Source organism: Lynx rufus, unplaced genomic scaffold (assembly GCF_022079265.1).
Source record: "Lynx rufus isolate CCGP_SWC_20201006 ecotype Redwood Valley unplaced genomic scaffold, mLynRuf1.p SCAF_23, whole genome shotgun sequence".
Classification (NCBI taxonomy): domain Eukaryota; kingdom Metazoa; phylum Chordata; class Mammalia; order Carnivora; family Felidae; genus Lynx; species Lynx rufus.
The window spans coordinates 15,062,935-15,077,591 of NW_025814838.1; the positions used below are offsets into that span (position 1 = coordinate 15,062,935).

Sequence of the window (14,657 nt, forward strand, 5' to 3'; positions counted from 1 at the left end):
TCCTTCCCGTCTGAACCACATGGGGATGCTTCACCAGTGTATCAAACGCTGAGACAGTGTCAAAAGCAGAGTCCCCAAAATGGATGGAAAGAACGCTCCTTGGGGTATACAACTTCCAGGGTCTTTGCTTCACAAAGCCCCCAACGGTCCTATTTCCTGTCATTTGCAGGGGGTCTCTGCCAGAGAAGGGGAGGACCAGACAGAAAAAGCCAATGTATACCAAAGACCCCATGGGTTCTGAATCTTCACCGTCAGTAATAATTCCAAACAGATGCCCATGATCACTGCCTTGTTTAAGAGGTTTGAGAATACTAGGACTACGTACTTAAACCCCACATCTCCAACTTTGCTGTAGCAACATTCTGGACGCCCCGGAAGGCTCAAAGCGTATCACAGACTTCTCATAAAACTGATCTCAACTAAATCAACTTTGCCTCCCCACAGCCTAGAGTCAAAGCTGACCAACTCCTCCCTCCCCCTTGGCCTGCACCTGTCACCTCCCCCTCCCCCCCGGCAAGAGTACACATTCTTGATAGTACTCCCTGCTTGGCTTTTATCCCATTTATCAAGAGGATACTCACTTATTTGTATAATTTGCCATCAAATGGGTACCCCTACCCAGCCCAAAAGAGACTGCGGTCTAAATGTTAGCAATCTTCCTAGTTCCCCGCTGAGCACACAGAACGCAGTGAATCAACACGTGAATGAAGGAAGGAATAAATTCATCAAGTTCCAGCTCTTCTGTTTTCATGCGACTCACACACCCTCACATTCAGTGTGCTCTCGGTGAGCTGTCTGCTCTCCCACCATATCATCTCCACAGCTCAGCAGGGCTCTCAGCCCCTTCCAGAGTGAGTAAGCGGAAGAAAAATAAACACAAACGTGAACTAAAAATGAAGGGAACATAGATTGCATTCCCCTTGGGACTTTCAGACCACCAGATGCATCCCTCTTGGCCGCGGCCAGTCGTCCTTTCACCCGAACCCCCTGTTCCACCGCGCACGCCCCATCCTGCTCACCGGTGCTGACGTGCTTGGACACGACGGGCAGGGGCTCCGTGTCCTGCTCGGGTTTGATAAGGATGGAGACAGCAGAGGACGCTGTGATCTCCCTGAAAAGGCTGCTCACTCCTTGCGTGGATTCCTTCAGCAAGGAGGTCACGTTCTGCGTGGACTCCTTCAAGAGGTCTGAGACGGTAGGAGCAAACTTACTCTGCCCATTTAAGTCCTTGTTGTCGATGTTAATTGCGAAGAGGATAGAGTTCAGACCTGCCCCAAAAAAGGGAAAAGTCTGGAGTGTCTGCCATGGGAGAGTCACGCCCCCACCACGATGAACACGTGGGGCCTGGCAGAACACGCAAGAGGGGACCGGCTGATCTTAAACACGGATTAAAAAACCTCCCACAACATGGGGTCAGTAGACACCAGCGATGGCAGGAGGGGAGTCTTTCCAAATCCTCTCCCTATCTGTGGAAGACAGGAGGTCAGCCTGGGGGGAGGTTAAGATGTAAGCCCTGGGGTCAGAGGGCCTGCGGTGAATCCTACCACGTTCTAGGAGACCTTGGTCAGGCCATCCACCACCTGAGCTTCAGCTTCCTTATCTGTAAAACGGGGCCAACAGCATCGCTTTCACAGGGTGTCAAAGACAATCACCCACCAAGAACACTCAGCTCAGTACGCAACCAAAAATGTGCGCCAACCAGTATCATTACCACAATTACTTTAGGTAAAAGCTTACAGAATTCTGGCCTACCCAGAATTCACGGTCAGAGCCTGACTTCTCCTCCTCAGTGGACACGACTAACATTAACTCTCAACATGTGGGCCTTAGTGTGAACCTTCAGGGAAAAAAAAAAAAAAAAAAAGGAGGGAGGCAAGGAAGGATTTTAAAGAAAGAAGCAAGTTACCCACTTCTGTTGGGCTCACCCTTTGAGTGAAAATCAAATGATAATCTAACGATTCACCAACTAACATCAATCCAGGGCTCTCACGCTGATAAATCACATGTTACTCTTGTCACGTGTGATTCTCTCACGGCACTATGAAAACAATGCCCATGCTATCAAGACCCCTGCCTTGCAGAGGAGCAGGCAGTAAGGGTGACAGAGCTCACAGGATCTGCCCCAGGCCACCAGCCAGGAAGGGGTAGGGCCAGGCTTCAAAGGCAGGTCTCCTGCCTCCAAATCCCCAGGTCTTCATGTTATACTTGTAAAGCCACGGCCAAAGCCCCCACCCCCAGGCTTTCCCTACCAGGGTATCCAATTCAAGACAAATGGGCTCAGTAATCAATTCCACCAAAGGAAGGGCAGTGGCCAGTGACCCATTAAGTCAGCAAGGGACAGGGAAATCGCAGCATCCCCTGGAGTTATAAATTCCCTCCCAGGTAGCCGACTGTGCTCACCACACTTCAAGGACTCATCAATCCTTGCCTGAGCCGGGCTTACCAGCTGCCATGGTGGGAAGCATGCTAGACCTTTCTTCATCCATCACAAAAGACCAGTCTTCATAAAAAGTGCTGCAAATTGAAAGAGAAAGGGGAAAAGCTCTGAACAGCAGTTCTCTGCATCCATCAGCCAAATAAATTCCCTTACATGGCTCCCTGGAAAATCCACACCCGGTCATCCCAGAGCGGAAATCCAAGGTCTCCATGGGGATGAAGCTTCTGGTTGTAAAGGACTGAAGGTATATATCCTACGACTTCCTCATTGGTGCCCTGAGCTCCAGTGTACTGAAATGGGCAACGTAAACAGGGTATTTATATCAAGAAGCAAAGGGGAAGGAGACGAACAGAGAGGTAGTGCTCACTCAGGGAATGTCTGTAAGACACACAAGAAATCCAAGCTGGCCCCCTGACCAAGCTACCGCAAGAAACAACTTCAGAAAGAAATTCTAGAATTCTGTGGCTCCAGCAACCACAACATTTGCATGAAATACTTCCTTGGGCTGCAGACCCAAAAGCCCGAGTTATCCCTGGAAAGAGCTGGGAAGCTAAAAGGGCCCCATGAATCTAAATGGCTGTAGCAAGAGGTCAGCAAGACCTACAGGGATTGTCCAAGGTCGTCGGCAATAATGGTACAGGCAGGGCTCGAAGCAGGTCTCCCAGCCCAATGCCCTGGCTCTTTATCCAACCCCTGCTAAACCACAGCAAGCCAAAATCCTCAACCCCTGACTTGGCCACCAGGTAGGAGAACTCTCAGTTAATTGCCTCAAAGCTCAAATCACTGAAGCACCATCAGTGGTGAGGATCATGGGGTTCAGCAGGAGACGCGATGCATTCCCCGCTCGAGTGACTGAGGACAACTAACAGGAAAGAAGAAACGCCCCACTTTCAACAGACTCACCCAGCAGAACACCAGTGGAAGCACAAACGTGTTTGAGCTGGCATGCCAACTGTACCTCCGATTCCCAAGGCCGTGACTCTTTAAAAATCTAAGCCAGGTTCCACGCACATAAGTGAATTTGGTTTTCCCACAGCTAGGTGGATAAGTGGCTAGTGATTCAGCTAAGTTCAACTGTGATTCGGCTGTTCGTTGTTAACAGTCCACCTTGAAATGGAGTGGGACAACTCGGAACTACTTGCAAATGATCTGCTGGGAGGAGCTTCCTGGAAATGTGAGAAACGGGGTGTGTTCTCCTCAACTGAAACCGCTTAATGCTCAGGGTGGGGTTGGGGGGGGTGCACGCAGACATTCACAGCCTCCCGGCCCAGAGCTGAATAGCACACGGGTGCTGTCCAGCATGGCTTTCCTGGCCCCCATGCCTCCCATTTCAGACCCACAGTCTGAGTGTCCAGCCAAGCGAGGCGCCACGAGCATCATCACCGGGAGAACTTCAGGGGTACTTGTAAGGGCCTGACTAGATCATCCCAGAACACATAACAAACTGCTGATAGGGAGATGACCACAAGCAGCACACACACACACACACACACACACACACAAAACAGAAGGGGAGACAAGCCAGGGAGCACGTGGCAGCAGATAAAATTGTGGCCATGCATCACGGCACTGATGAAATGCCAGCTTACTGAAATAAATGAGATTAATTCACTGAAATCAAATCCTCACTACTGAGGATCTGGGCACTGCTGATGTGGAAGCTATTCAGGTCACCAGTGTGGGATGGATCACCGTCCCTTTCCATCATCAGGTGACACAAAACGACATGTCTCGTCCACCATTCTCAGGTGGTAAATAACAGCCACTAACACAGAGATATCATCAACACCACGAGTATAGGAAAATGACAGCGCTGTCACACGGTTTTGAAAGGAACGTGGCTGACCATACCACAGTTGACCCATATTCGGTGCCCTCTCCCCACTGCTCTGTGACAGCCAGGCACCCCCTGGCTAACAATTGACTTCTATCCCCTACACAAAACTTCCCTATTTCTTTCAGTCAGTATGGGATTAACCCCGGAAAAAAAAAAAAAAAAAAAAAAAAACAGGAGGAATTGTAAAGAACCCAGCACAAAGGAAAGACACACATGAAACTTATTCTGAACACCCAGTATCTGAAGAGAAAGAAATTCTGGATCTGAAAGAAGCCCAGATTAAACCACCAAAGGAAGAGCAGGCTATGTCCCGGGATGACAGCTCCCTCTGCGTCCCACACCTACATAATAATAAACATTTATGGAGTGCTTGCTGTCTACAGGTGCCATGCTGAGCCCTTTAAGAGCTTCCACTCTGGCACTAATTCTCCGACCAACCGTGCCCACAGCACAGCTGAATCAACAGGGACTATCGGAGGGGAACCCGCCCGCCCCGATGGGAAGACTGGGATGCAAACCCAGGCAGTCAGATTCTGCAATTCCAAGCGCTCGGCTAACCCTCCCCGCAGATGCCCATCCCGGGTACCTGAGCCTGCTGCGGTCGGCCAGGAGCATGTGCAGGTACCGCTCTAGGGAGTGTTCATTGAGGGCACAGCGGAGCCAGGCCCGGCCGCGGCCCACGTCTGAGGCGATGTGGCGCAGGGAGTAGAAGCGTGGCAGCTCGTGCTTGCTGAGGACCTCCTTCACGTAGAACCAGAACACCGGCTCTGCAGAGAGAGGGACGGACACTGTGGCACTCAGCCTGGGACGCATGTCATTTTACGGTTCCCAGTCATTTCTGCAAAAGAGTTACTTCCTTAGCACAGAAAAAGAAAGGTACCAAAGAGTGTAATTTTGAATCCTCATTTGTTTCCTTACTGATCTGGATCACAAACGTTTTCCTATAACATTTAAAAATCTTTGAAGACATTTGGGGCACCTGGGTGGCTCAGTTAACTGGGCGTCCAACTTCGGCTCAGGTCATGATCTAATGGTACGTGGGTTCAAGCCCCGTGTCGGACTCTGTGCTGACAGCTCCGAGCCTGGAGCCTGCTTCGGATTCTGTGTCTCCCACTCTCTCTGCCCCTCCCCTGCTCGTGCTGTCTCTCAAAAATAAATAAACACTGAAAAAAAAGTTTTTAAGATCTTTGAAGACATGGTATTTGACAGCCTCCCAGTTAAACATAATTGAACTATTTCTCTTCTGCTGGAAACATGATATATTGCCAATTATCCCTACTTACTGCTTTGAACATTCTTGTACATAACTGTCCTCATTTCTACTTCCCTGCAAAAGATTTCCATATGACTGAGGGAGAACAGACTTGAGGCTTTAAAGACGAGCTAAGAAAGTTATTGTATCTCCTCACATCCTGCCTTTTTCATCCACACACAACAGATTTTTTCATAATTCTAATTCTAGTATCTACCTAATCTTGTGATCAATTTTCTGCACATTGGCTCATCAACACTTTTTCATGCTGCCAATAACAGCAGCAGCAGCAACAACAGCTGGAACTGTGGATGGAGCCTTATGAGCTAAGTCCCAGCCACCGCACTGAAGACTTTACACCTGACCTCAGTCCTCTTAAGCACCAAGGCCATCTCTGTGTCAAAGACAAGGTCCAAAGCCTGACCAATGTGTTAATTTCACCCAGGGATACACGATCAGTAAGCGGTACAGCAGAATGGGACCTCGGAGCCGCCTGACTGCAAACCGCTAAATCAGAGAGCCTTGCGCAATGAGGGAGGGTTCTACCTTCATCAAAACGGTCATGTTCACAACTGCTTACTATCCCAAAGGGGGAAATGCGGAGTCTCTGCGGACAGATGGTGATTCTACTCCTGGAGCTAAACAGGATCACAGACCCCTCTGAGAATGAGACGTGATCTTTCCACCTTCCTTCTAGAAGAATGCAAAGACACGCATCTCCATAAACTGTATCCCAGGTTAGTAAGCTCACTGGAAGCATTCAGTTCAGCTCAGTCAGCATGGACTGCATTTGTTTTCAAGTTTTCCTCTACTTACTTATTTTGAGAGACGGAGAGAAAGAGAGAGAGAGAGAGAGAGAGAGAACGAACGAACACAGGGGAGGAGCAGAGAAAGAGGGAGAGGATCCCAAGCAGGCTCCATGCTCTCAGGTGAGGGGCCCAATGCAGGGCTCGACCTCACAAACCGTGAGATTGTGACCTGAGCCAAAATCAAGAGTCAGACACTTTAACCAAATGGGCCACCCAGGTGCCCCTGGACTGCATTTTTTTTTTAATTTTTTAAGTTTATTTATTTTGAGAGAGAGAGAGAGAAAGAGGGAGCACAAGCAGAGGAGGGGCAGAGAGGGAGTGAATTCCAAGCAGGCTCAGCATGTCAGCACAGAGCCCGAAACAGGGCTCGAACCCACGAACTATGAGATCATGACTTAAGCCGAAATCAGAAGAAGGGCCCTTGACCAGCTGAGCCTCCCAGGCGCCCCTGGACTGCTTCGTGGGAGCTGCCACGGGCCGGGCAAGGCTGTGGGCTACCAGGTAGATAAGGATTCACGCCCGCCCAACAAGCTTCCAGTCCAGCAGGCCACACAACAGTGAAGAGACCAATCAACAGAATGGCCCTGGACAGCTCCCTCGGCCACGCTAAGCTTCAGATTCCTCTCCCTTCAAATAAGCCCCAAAGTGCAGAATCACTCAGAGATTTCGGGGAGACCGGAGAAAAGGGAAGCAAAGCCTGAACACGACGCCCGGGCCATGATGGCCAACGACCATTTGCTCAGTGACTACCTTCTCGAACAAGAGCAATGGTGTTGTTTCCCCTTCTCCCTTTTCTGGTAACAGCAACCGAATGCGTACGTAGGGGGACCTGTGGATCCAGCTAACCTCCAGGATCAGACGTAATAAACACCTCGGGAATGACTGGAAAAACCAACGGAGCCACTCACTCAGGACTACCTTGTGTCTCAATCCCTAAATGCCACACGAATCCCCTTCCCGAGCCCGCGAGGTCAGCCCAGACCACACGTGTGCATCACTGCCTTTCTTCCGGTCAAAGCCTCCCTCGGAAACCAGGACTGGCGACGGTGAGAGCAAGAGCCCAGGCCGAAAGGCCCATCGCTTGTTTTGAAACGTGCCAAACAACCGTCTACATCTCTGTCATGACTCAAATCAGGTGACTCTCACCTGCATCCGGTCTTTCTCGAGAACTGCCGTGACCTACCTCTGACCTTGAATGTGTACGCAGCACCTGAACGTGTGTTTTCACCTTTCAATTTCGTAAATTGCTTAGCGCTACAGAATCCTTCTAAAGCCTGCCAAAGTGATGCGGGCGATGATAAGAATTATCCCGGCAGGGCTCCACCTGCACTGCAGCATTAATACGGTCTATTTCCAGTGCCTCTCACCTCACCTGCCACTTAAGGCTTGCAGTGTCCGTAACTTAATTTCGGGATTAACATCGATCCCTTATGGCCCGAAACCAGGGGCTGATTCCAAAGTGGGGTGAGGGCTCCTGGTTCTCCAAACGCCGGAAAGCCGTCTGCCCACACAAACGAGAGCCATGCAGGGGGCGCTGCGGCGAGCTCCCTCCCGGGGCACCTTTCACAGAGGACGACGAACACCACAAGCCCTTTGGCAAAGTTTCTAACAGGCCTCAACTTTAATAGATGCTGAGACGCTTTGAACAAGGACAAAAACCCTGACTCAAATTCTAGTTCAGGCACCGTGTGGCCTTGGGCAACTTATTCTGTCCTTCATGTTCCTCATCTGTAAAATGGGGATAACAGTACCCGCCTTTACAGTTTGTGACAAGGGGAAAAAATGAGAAAATAAAGCTTAAAATGCTTCGGGCCAAGGCACCACAGCAGGCAAGCAGTATCCCTTCCCCCCTTTCTTCGGGGAGCCATGTCCCTCCTTCCTAGGAGAACTGTATTCCATCTGGTTGCCTGTGAAGCTCTCCTCCCACCGGGGTGGACAGGTAACCCAGCAGGGCAACCACCTGGAGGAGCAGGGTGTAGACCACAATTGGCCTCGCTCACCACCCTGTGCTCATCCCGGCCCTGATTACTATCTTGGGCATCATTTTTTTTTTTCTGTATTAATTCTGACTTTTTAAAAATACTGCACGAAGATGTCATTTCTCTTGGTTGCTAAATTTTTGGTGCCCCCATAAATTTTGAGGCTGCAGCAAATGCCTTACTGGCCTCACCCTAGTCCCAGCCTTGGACCACAGGCTTCTCCCCACAGCTTCTACACGAACCACTAGAGAAGAGACCTTGTCTCTTCCAGAACCGAAGTCAGCAAACAGTGGCCTGTTTGCCAAGGGCCAAACCTGGCCCATGGCTTGTCTATGTAAGCGAAGCTTTACTGGACCGCAGTCGTGCCCATTTGTAGACATACTGTCTGTGGCTGCTTTCCTGCTACACAGTCCTAGCTGCGGAGTTGCCCACAGACCCCCAAATACCTACTATGTGATCCCTCAAGGAAGAGGCTGCCATCCACTGTGCTAGAAGCAGGAGCTCTAATAATCCTATAAACCTGGAGCCACCTGGGGCTCTTTTCCTCCCTCTCCTGTAGACTGCGCCCACCTGGAAAGACACCCCCCCCAGACAGAAGTAGGGCTGAGAGCCAGAGACGGGTGCGAGGGGGGGGGGGGTGCTGAGCCCCGGAACCCAGCTCGCCCTCAGTTTCCTGTTACCTGAGTTAGAAGTGCCCTGTTTTGCTGACATCTAAGTGGCTTGCTGTCCCCTGCAAGCAGAAGCAGCCTGATGCTGTGACAGAGGGTATGCTCTTCAGTCACCTGACAATCATTTACAGGGGACAGGGGACACGCCAGGCACCAAGCAATAGCCGCATGCAGAAAAGTGAAGAATGCATCCCTCAAAAATACACAAAAACAAAAAAAGCCCTGCTCAACAAGAAACAGAAAGCCCAACAACAGGGGGCCAGGCTCCTTGTAGACGAAGAAAGGCTTGTTCTTCTCACACACTTAGTCTGGAGGTAGGCAGCTGGTTCAAAGGCTCTGTCGCGGGGAGAATCTCCGAGCTCCTGACCTTCCCCTCACTGTCTCAGAGCGCTGCCACCACGCTGGGCATCACATCCACAATCAGAGCACAAAGAAAGAGGACAGGATAAAACCAGCCCCATCACCCCTTTTTTTTCCAGGCTGGCGTAAGGAATCCCAGAAAACCAAAGGGAGCAGAGATACAGACTGTCAAGACTGGCTTAATCACTTAGGATCCATTACCTAGAAGACATCCCACAGCCCCAGGCAAAATCAAGATCTGTGAAGACAAAGAAGAAACGGGTCATGGATTTTAAGTAAAAAAACTAACAGGGGCACGTGGGTGGCTCAGTCGGTTGAGCGTCCGACTTCAGCTCAGGTTATGATCTCACGGTCTGTGGGTTCGAGCCCCACATCGGGCTCTGTGCTGATGGCTCTGAGCCTGGAGCCTGCTTCGGATCCTGTGTCTCCCGCTCTCTCTGCCCCTCCCCCACTCTCACTTTGTCTCACTCTGTCTCTCAAAAATAAATAAACGTAAAAAAATAAGTGTTAAAAAACTAACAGAGTCACGCATACACGCTGTCAATGATTCCAGGGACAAAAGGCAACCAAGCACCCCCTTAATCCAACCTCAGGCTTAGGTGAGCACAGGTGCCCCCCAAACCCAGTCACATCCAAATCTGGATGAGCCTGACTGTGAGACACCACTGGCTCAGCGAAGCGGAGTCCCCAGTAAGGGGCTGCACCCAGCCATCCCCCAAGCAGCCACAAGGCTGCCTCCTGAAAGCAGGACACGGGAAGTGTGGTTTAAACGTCACATCAAAAAGACTTGTAAAAAGTACGTAAACTTGATTTTTTTTTTTTGCTTTTTTAAAAATCGTGGTGAAATATACATAATGAAATGTACCGCATTAACCATTCTTTTTAATTTTTTATGTTTATCTTTTTATTTTTGAGACAGAGCACAAGTCGGGGAGGGGCAGAGAGAGAGGGAGACACAGAATCCCAAGCAGGCTCCAGGCTCCGAGCCGTCAGCACAGAGCCCGATGTGGAGCTCGAACCCATGGAATGCAAGATCATGACCTGAGCCGAAGTCAGACGCTCAACCTACTGACCCACCCAGGCGCCTCTAACACGTTAACCATTTTTAAGTTAGAATTCAGTAGCATTAAGTACAGTCGCCATGTTGTACGACCATGACTACCGTGTAACTTTTCCATCATCCCAAACAGAAACTCTGTACCCATTAAACACTAACTTCCCCATTGTCCCCTCTCCCCAGGGGCCTGTATCTTACTTTCCGTCTCTGGTAATGTGACTATTCCAGATACTTCTTCTGGGTGGAATCCATTCAACATACGACCTTCTGCGTCTGGCTACTCTCATTTAGCATCACGTTTCAAGGATCATCCACATTACAGTACTTATCTGTACTTCATTTCTTTTTGTCTGAGTAATATCCCCACTATATGTCCATACCACGTTGCATTCATCTATTCATCTGTCGACAGACATTTGCCTTTTTTGCATCTTTTGGCTCTTGTGAATAATGCTTTTAGGAACATTTTTGTATACAAGTGTCCGTTTGAGTCCCTGCTTTCAATTCTTTTAGGTCTGTATTTAGGAGTGGAATGGCTGGATCGTACAATAATTCCGTTTACTTTTTTTTTAAGTTCATTTACTTTTGAGGGAGAGAGACAGTCTGAGTGGAAGAGGGGCAGAGAGAGGGGAAGACACAGAATCCGAACCAGGCTCCAGGCTCTGAGTTGTCAGCACAGAGCCTGACATGGGGCTCAAACTCACAAGTGGTGAGATCATGACCTAAGCCGAAATCGGACACTTAACAGACTGAGCCACCCGGGCACCGCTATTTACCTTTCTGAGCAGCTATACCATTTTACATTGATATATTTTTTATTAATAGAGATGGAATGGCCTTTATTTCTGTGCAACTGAAATTAACTCTGCTATTAAATTCTCTCTTAGGAAAAAACCTTAAGCTTGCCAATTAAAGGTAACTATAGCCACTTCCAGATTTTTTTTTTAATTTTACAGAGAGAGTGTGTGCACACAAGTGGGGTAGAAGGGCAGAGAGAGAGAGAATCTCAATCAGACTCCCAACAGACTGCTCAATCCCACAACCCTGGGATCATGACCTGAGCTGAAATCCAGAATCAGATGCTCAATCGACGGAGCCACCCAGGCTCCACCCTAGGTTTCTTTTTTAACTGTGGTAAGATTTACTTAACATAAAATCTGCCAATTTAAAGCTTATAATTCAGAACTTGGTACATTTTTAAGAATGAACAAATGCACAATAGTCACAGATACTGGATCACTTTTGAAGACTCCAGTCTATTTACATCTAAAACCTAAACATCCCGGGGTGCCTGGGTGGCTCATTCGGTTGAGCACCTGACTCCTGATTTCAGTTCAGGTCATGATCCCAGGGTCATGGGATCGAGCCCCGTATTGAGCTCTGCACTGAGCATGGAGCCTGCTTGAGATTCTCTCGCCCTCTCCCCCTCTGCCCCTCCCCACCCCCCACCCCCCACCTCCCGCCATCGGCATCTCTCTAAAAATGAATTGATAGATGGATAGATAAACACTAAACATCCCTACTGACTCCAGAGAACAAGGGCCAATTATCTTGGTGGAGATGGGTGGAGATCAGAAAAACAAAGCAAGATAAGGAGGATAAAGTGCCACCTACTGCCCGGCTGTGGCCTGGCTCCTCCCCCACCTGTGGGCTTCACCCTGTTCCGCTCTCCCCCACCCCGACTGACCCTGCTGCAGCCTCGCTGATGTGCCTGACACTCGTCCAACATGCCAAACACGCTCCACCTCGGGGCCTCCCCGGCCATGAACAGAAACCACACCAGAGAGTCCACTGAAGGAATTTCACACAGGCCATCTGTTACAAAGACTTTGCAAGAGCTACGAGGCCAAATAAGAGAATAATGAGGCCACAGAAATTACTAATGGCAGAAAGCCAATCCATCCCTGACGCCAGAAGAACAAAAGCAAGAGGTAGTGTTCAAAGTATAAGAACCAGGGTGTCTGGGTTGAGAGTCTGACTTCGGCTCCGGTCATCATCTCGCGGTCTGTGGGTTCGAGGCCCGCATCAGGCTTTGTGCTGACAGCGTGGAGCCTGGATCCTGCTTCGGATTCTGTGCCTCCCTCTCTCTCTGCCCCTTCCCCACTCGTGCTCTGTCTCTCTCTCTCAAAAATAAATAATAAACATCAAATTTTTTTTTGTTGTTTAAAAGAGTGTAAGATCTGAGGGGCACCTAGGTGGTTCAGTCACTTGAGCCTCCGACTTCGGCTCAGGTCATGATCTCACACTTCGTGAGTTCGTGCCCCACGTCGGGCTCTGTGCTGTCAGCACAGAGCCTGATTCGGATCCTCAGTCCCTCTCTCTCTGCCCCTCCTCCGCTAGTTCTCTCTCTTTCAAAATAAACAAACTTTTAAAAACCTTGAAAAAAAAAAGAGTATAATAACTGAAAGGAGATTTAATAGCAGAGTTAAGTTCAATTGCAAAGAAATAAAGGCAATCCCATCTCTACTCAAAAAAAATAAATTATCAACATAAAATAGCATGGCCACTGTTGACAATAGTTCGGTGGTTCCTCAAAAAGTAAAAACAGAATTACCGTATGGTCCAGCAATTCCACTCCTAAATACATGCCAGCCGGGCAACGGCTGGACTGTGGCATTGGCACCAGAGAGGACGGTGAAACAGGAAGGCCAAAGGCCTAACCAGCGGACCTCATGGGACCTTGACAGACCACAGAGGAAGCACGGCATTGCTACAGATGCCGTGTGAGGCCGGGAAGAAATGCTCTAGCTTCCCTTTTCCTCCCACCTTCTAACCTCATCACTATCTCCCTCTGGACGAGTGAGAAGACAGTGTGGGCAAAGGAGCCTGGGAAACACAGTCTGCAGGGAAGGCAGACAATAAATTTGAGAGCAAACAGGCAAAGGACTACAGGCTTCTCAATGTGTTCAACTACCTAAGACGTCTTCCCCCAGGTAACAGTATGGCTCCCTCCCTCCCTCCCTCAGGTCTCTATTCAAAAGTCCATAGAGACGGTCTCTGACCGCTCTATGCAGAAGACTGAACCCCCACCCCATCCCAGGCTGCTAGCTGCTCATCGAAATCTCTCTTCTTCCTGAACCCCCAGACAACCCTTCCCAGCCTGCTCTGCAGCGGCCAGACAACTCAGTGGGCACCAACCCAGGTGCCTTTCACCGGCCTGATGTGCTCATCTCTGTCGTCTGCCTGGCCCCCGCGAGCATCCGGGGTTGAAGTCCCGAGCTGTAACAACGCAGCAGAGTGCACTTGGCATTCACCCACAGAACATGCGAGTCTACACCACCTCCTTTACTAGAAAGGGGGAACAGGCCACACGAAGGGCTTCTAAGGCTTGTGCCTTGTTTCCATTTAGGGATGGACCCCATCCTCTGCTGAAGACTCGTGTTCATGCTGACAGGAATAAAGCAAAGGACTCATGGGTCCAACAGGCCAGGCAATTACGGATTGAAAACTGACAACTCTGAGGCCAAATCTGAGTTTTAATTTACTAGACATTAAAATCAAACACTTTTAGGGGTACCTAGGTGGCTCAGTTGGTTAAGCATCTGACTCTTGAACTCAGCTCAGGGCCCTGAGTTCAAGCCCCACGCTGGGCTCCACACTGGGCATGAAGCCTCCTTTAAAAAATAATAATAAAATAAAATGAGACACCTTTCAAACAGCCAAAGGTTTGGCCCAGAGGCCTCAGTCCGGCTACAGCGGATCCTTATGTGCTGGGACAGTTTCGTGCCCTTTAGTAAGTAGCCACTGGCCCACGCCCTCAGCCACCCAGACTGTCAAGGACCCTCCCCAGGACACTGTGGACATCCCTGTAATCAAGGAGCTCGCAGGTGCACACCTGGCCCAAGGGGGCTAGCATTCTGGCTCTGGCTTCCCCCCAAGGCCAGCGTTCTCTACCAGCTGTTAAACATGTTTATCACCACCCCTGGACAGAGCTCAGTGTTTCCTTCACACCTTCCACAGACATCCCTCCAAGGCTCTTTGTGCCAGAACTAGCTGATCTGCAAGTTTATAAACATGACAGAGAAACACAAAGAGGGAACTGAAAACCTTACAGGGGTGGGAGGGTGGGGAGTGGACTTCCCCTCATGATCAAAAGGATGGGCCCGGGCTTCTCCCGGCACATGAAGCTTCCTCCAAAAATACTCTTCTACAGAAATGAAATTGTTACCCAAGGTGACCCAATGAAGCAAAATATAAATTCTGCTTTGAGCTAAATGCAATCAACCATTTTCAAAAAGCCCCACTGAGGATCAAGGAA

General features: G+C 49.6%; 1 protein-coding gene across 11 annotated transcripts in view; it reads right to left on the reverse strand.

The window, feature by feature from the left end:
- Window positions 1–14,657, reverse strand: part of SNX29 (sorting nexin 29) — a 499,996-nt gene that overhangs the window by 434,977 nt on the left and 50,362 nt on the right. For 10 of the 11 annotated variants that reach the window (XR_006963587.1, XR_006963584.1, XR_006963586.1 and 7 more), the window contains 3 exons: window positions 4,861–5,041; window positions 2,444–2,514; window positions 1,020–1,268 (listed from right to left, as the gene is read on the reverse strand). Coding sequence is in view for 7 of the 11 variants with exons in the window: in XM_047087507.1 (XP_046943463.1) it covers window positions 1,020–1,268; window positions 2,444–2,514; window positions 4,861–5,041 (501 nt within the window). In the remaining 4 variants the exon portion in view is untranslated. Of the gene's footprint in view, window positions 1–1,019; window positions 1,269–2,443; window positions 2,515–3,340; window positions 3,530–4,860; window positions 5,042–14,657 lie in introns of those variants that run through there. The other variant, XM_047087511.1, reaches the window with a different exon arrangement.